Source organism: Chrysochloris asiatica, unplaced genomic scaffold (genome assembly GCF_000296735.1).
Source record: "Chrysochloris asiatica unplaced genomic scaffold, ChrAsi1.0 scaffold00043, whole genome shotgun sequence".
Classification (NCBI taxonomy): Eukaryota; Metazoa; Chordata; class Mammalia; order Afrosoricida; family Chrysochloridae; genus Chrysochloris; species Chrysochloris asiatica.
This window is the reverse complement of record NW_006408561.1, coordinates 21,566,484-21,572,031: the sequence shown is the minus strand read 5'-3', so window position 1 is coordinate 21,572,031 and position 5,548 is coordinate 21,566,484. Positions and strand designations below refer to the sequence as shown.

Genomic DNA, 5,548 nt, shown 5'->3' with positions numbered 1-5,548 from the left:
TAGCAGCCATTGGGAAAGAAGCGGGGTGGGAGCGGGAAGGAAAAAAGGAAAGCAGAGAGAATGAAAGAATAAACCAACAAAAACAAAGGAAAACATCAGGTCAGGTGCCAGACACAGACAGGAGAAAATACTGGGAACTCCTGCCAATCAAGCACCTCACATGGTGGGTGGGTAAGGAATGAAATGGTAACACTCCACCCTAGATAGAGTTTCTGTAGGGGTAGTTGTTGTCTGTTCTGGGCACCCAATCTGGAGGTAGTTCATGAAAACCACAAAAGAGCCAGGGCATCAGAGTGTTTGCATCCCAGAGAGCAGCCAACTGTGAGAGATCCTGCTAGCCCAGGGCTGGCCAGAACCAGGTCTTCAGATCTTGAGTAGGCCACACCTGATTCTAGGTGCAGAAATTGGTACTGCTAGTTCCTCACTCCTTTAGATATGGTTCCAACCTCCCAGATAGCAAGAGTTTTCCTGGAAGTGTACATGAGTGGGGCCAGTCACACCTCTGCTCACCACGATAATGTGTGATACAAGAAAAAATTTCATACATTTCTCTTGCTAATGAGTGGTATGCCTCTTCACCACCTACTGTCCTCTTGCCTTCAAAGTCACCCACAAAAGTTCAAGGTGGACACTCCACACCTGGTCAGCCAGCACAAATCATTTTATTTGCCCCACCCCCAGCCCAATATCTGCATGTCTGTTCAGCTCCTTCTAGTAAGGACTAGTCCAGAGCTGACTAGGGTTGGCCTCCAGATTTGGAGCAGAGTCCACTCGAACAGGGTTAATGTAGACAGCTTCCGCCTCCTTTAATGGGGCTTACAACTGTGGTGCTCACCTCCCTATGGCTCCAGCCACTAAGAGAACAGGAGCTTCCTTGGAGGTATGTACAGGTGGGAGCCAGCCTTGCCTCTGGTCACCAGGGGAATGTGAGAACCAGGAAAAAAATTAGTATCTTTAACTCTGCAAGCCACCGGTATATTTCTCATGCCAATATGTTTTCTTGTCTCTTAAGCTGCTCAAAACAGCTTAAAATGGGCATTCTGCATCTGGTCAGCTGGCACAGGTCACCAGTCTGTCTCCTTTAGTTCTGCATCTGTTCAGCTCTTCCAGTAAGCATTCATCCACTTCTCTATCCCTTCATTTGAAGTTCAAGGCTTCAGTATTATCATCTGCATCTATTTCATATAGTTTTCTATATCTTTGTTGTATTGTTGTTGTTGTTAAGTGCCGTCGAGTCTATTCCAACCCATAGTGACCTTGTATAGGGTTTCCAAGGAGCAGCTGGTGACCTTGAACTGTTGACCTTTCAGTTCAAATGACTTTGCAGTCTGACGCATTAACCCACGGTGCCACACCAGGACTCCCTCTTTGTTGTAGTGTCCGTCATATTGCCTCCTCTCCTAGACCTTTTTTTTGGAAAGCATCACAAGGAGACTAAGACGTATATTATTCAGAGAACTTGTCTACAACCATTGATTGATAGCAGGGACATTTAAACATGTTTTGTTTTAATAGAACTGTGAATGATGTACACTAGTAGCAATACTTTTGACTTTCCTTTATAAGCCAGGTGAAACATAGTATATATTCTGTTGTTGTTGTTGTTGTTGTTGAGTGCCATCAAGTCAGTTCCAACTCATAGTGACCCTGTATAGGGTTTCTGAGGAGCAGTTGGTGAGCTTGAACCATCCATCTTGTAATTCAAACTGACCTTGCAGTCCGTGCATTAACCCACAGTGGCACACCAGGGCCAATATATGTTCTAGTCATCCACTAATTCAACAATACTCTTCCAATGACACATCTTGGATTTATTCTCTATCTTTTTTAATGAATGACAACCCAGTTTGACAACACTACTTTTAATAAACAATTAAAAAAGAAAACAAAAACGGCACATTAGCCACCTAATGGTTATTTTAAAACATTTTTTTTTTTTATCTCATTGAAGGAAGCTTTTTTTGCTGATTAGGGTAGTAATTAAAAATTGTATTTGGGTTAATTGCACACATTCTAATTGTAAAATGCTTTGATCTAAATGATATATTTTTGGTGCAAATGACACAAGGGAGTCATCAACTTAACCATTAATGTAACAGTAAAGTGTCATCCATTTTGTTTGTTTTGATTATGCTCAATGTTCTTTCTCTTTCTTTTTTCTTTTTCTTTGTGGTTTTGTATAAATTAGATAGAATAAATGCATAGAAGAATGCATTGACTTCATGACAGGATCTGAAAATATTCTGTCAAATTATTTGGATGATTTTGCAACTAATCAAATATCATGAACGACAATGTACTTTTGGATAAATTTATCTGAAGTTGTTTGTAAAAGGTTTTCACAAATAATTGCCCCACATAAATAAGTTATCTTGTTTTCTTAAGAAAACTGATGGACTGTTTACATTACCCAATATAATAAGACCTAAGCATAACATATGGATGAGTGCTAGCACTTAGTATTCTCTTTTTGACAATCGAAATTATCTTTGGGTTATTGCTCTGAATGATAAATCAAGTGATTTAGATGTGAAATTCAAAATTGGAAAATTGAAGTTGTAAGTGCTTTTATCTTAAGTAGATGATACCTACGTACCTTGAATAGTAAGTGTTCTAGCTTTGACCTAACTTTATGACAAGGGGATCTTTGGGGAGTGACATTAGGCTAATATAATATGCAGGATCTAGGAATTGAGGTTAAGTATGTATTATTACATATACAGACTTCTGTGAGGACCCAACTCAGCATATATGTAAATTTTTTCCATCGTTCTTTCTAATAAACAGTATAATACATACAATCATCATTGAATATTTTTGTTTCCTTTGGAGAAAGACAAATAGTTTGTTAAAGAATTATTGTTTTGTATATGATTATTTTGCCTTATTCCCTGGAGCATGGCATTTTTTAAAGAAAATGTATTTATTCAAATTTCCTTTTAATGCAATAGATAAATGGTTCTTGCTATGACAATGTAGAATATTCATTTTTATCCCATATTGGTTGTTGCTGTTGTTGTTAAGAGCATGCAAATGCTAGAATCTCAGGATTTGAGGAGGGTGGGTTTGTTTGCTTTCTCTGTTCTTTTTGACAAAGGAGGTAGGAAAAGAGCTTGCTGTGCATTAACTTGTCACCATGCTTTGCCTTTATCATGGTTTTCACTGAACATTAAAGACAGCACAATGATGATAAATCCCCATTCCCATTCCTATTTCTACTCCATAGAACTGAACGGGAAGGCAAACACCTACATGTCTGTCTCATGTACATAAAATAGGAAAATCTGAAATGGCAACAGAAGGAGAAATTTATGTTTAATCATTTCTATCTCTGCTAGTTCTGTTCTAAAATGGATCTATATGTGCCATTTATTTTTAAGTACTTCGTGATTTTCCTAAGTATGCAAAACCCAGGAAAACAACAGCAAATCTTGTTGAATATGTTTTTATTTCTTCTAGGTTGGGAGAATTGAGGATTTTCTATACCAATTAGAGGATAGTTTCCTAAAAACTAAAAAACTGAGAACTGCTCGAAGGCAAAAAACAAAAATGAAGCGTCTTCAAACTCTACAGCAAAGCTAGTCACTGGGAAACAGGAACCACCTCCAAGATGTCCAGAGAAAGAGACAAGGACACCCACCCAGACAGACTGACAGCCATATAACAAAACTAGATCACCAAATGAGTGAAGTGGCTCTTCTGAACGCAACCTTAGCCAAGATAGGTTACACTTCATTAGTCGCAGCTGGCCGCAATAAATGTTCTCAGCAACTTTGTCTTGACTCTTATTCAAATTTGTCTTGTTCTTTCAAAGTTACCTAAGATATTCCTGATCTAAGTATGCTTATAGTATAGTCAGTATATTCACATACCATACTACTGATATGGAAAGATGATATAAATACAAACTGAAAACAGTTTATTACTCATAAGAATAATGCAAAACATTATATCCATGTTTGTATCTTTCTATGTACACTTGAGTTTACCCAAATGTGTGAGACTCAGTCTCCCATCTGACTACTTTGTTGTTATTACCCTTCACTATTGTCTAGGAATTTCTTGTCACTTATTTTTTAAAAAACATATTTAAAATAGCATTTCTAGGAAATGAAGCTTATCGGCTTTGAATTTCAACTTCAGAGTTAATTTTCCAACAAAGGTATTTTTCCAAAAAAGGATTTTTATGCCCTGGTGGCACTATAGGATAAGCACTGCTCATCACAAGGTCAGAGGTTCCAAACCACCAGTTCCAGACTACAGGAGAAAGATAAGGTTGTCTTGTCTGTTCCTGTAAAAATTTACACTTTCAGGAGTGGGGAACGTCCAGCTCTCGGGTTGTATGTTGTTGTTGTTAAGTGCTTGGAGTTGGTTCTGACTCATAGCAACCCTGTATGGAGTTTCTGAGTAGATGGTGAATTTGAACTGTCAGCCTTTCAGGTCAAATCAACCTTGAGGTTGAGTGCTCATCCTACATCACCACACCAGGACTCCTGCAAAATCATTTGGTCTGGCCCTGCCAAGGCAACCACAATTCCAGCTAACACATCTAATATATTAATGGTGAGTTAATTAAATGCTTAACCAAATATAACAGACTAATTTTTAATTTAATAATTTTTTACAGCCTGAGAATAATGTTAAAAATTTTGGCAGAAAAAAGTTTCCCCACCCTGATGATCATATATATAGAAGGGTTGACTTAATGTTTTTTGTTTGTTGTTGTTGTTGTTTTCCAGTGGTATATATTACTCAGGAATGTATGGTTATGGTTAGAGCCCTAAAACCAATCCTGTTAATGGTTCTAGCCTGAAATTGTGTACATATCCCAACCATGGTACTACCTGTGACAGTGGCGAATTAATCTGCCATCAATATGATTTTGTGCTGATTTCCTTTGTTTTTTATTGTCTATATTTAAACCCATGGCTGTGAATCCTTTAGATAACTCATGCTAATGGTTTCCCTTACCCAGGTAATTTGTTTTTATCTTTTCCTGCTTAAAGTTTAATAAAGGGGTCTCTATAATTTCCATTTGATTATAGGATATTTTCTCCTAAAATAGAAAAATGATAAAGATTGGTGTGGTGCCTTGAATTTACTTGATATGGCTTTTCTATCCAAAGTCTTCTTAATTCCCACCAAGTGATTGGGTGGAATTATGCAAATAAGATATGCAGGACTCTAAGGCTGGGATTGGTTAGTTTTGCCCTCCAGCTATGTTTAAAAGGAGACATCTCAGAAAAAAGAGATAGAAGATCCCAGGACTATCAAGAAGGAAAAGCATGAGTGGAGCATGAGACAGGAAGAGGAGATGGCAAGACATGACAGCAGAGACAACAGCAGAAAGTGTGGCATGGAAAGACAGAAAAACTTCTAGCTCTAGGCCTATGGACTGAGTAAAGCTGAGTGCCTACAGGCAGGAGATGGCTTGCAGAATGTGCCTTTTGGACATTCACAGCCTGGTTAAAAGAACTTTGTATCAGTTGCCCTAGAGAAGCAGAGGACAAGGGGACACATAACTGAGAGGCTGAAGACAAGAGTGAAT

At 38.1% G+C, this 5,548-nt stretch overlaps 1 protein-coding gene across 1 annotated transcript in view; it reads left to right on the top strand.

Annotated features, from left to right (window-relative positions):
- SPATA16 (spermatogenesis associated 16) overlaps positions 1-3,582 on the top strand; it is a 398,638-nt gene extending 395,056 nt beyond the window's left edge. Inside the window, exon 10 of the mRNA XM_006861849.1 lies at positions 3,460-3,582. Within this exon, the coding sequence (XP_006861911.1) occupies positions 3,460-3,582 (123 nt within the window). The remainder of the gene's footprint in view (positions 1-3,459) is intronic.
- Positions 3,583-5,548: the final 1,966 nt, after the last annotated feature.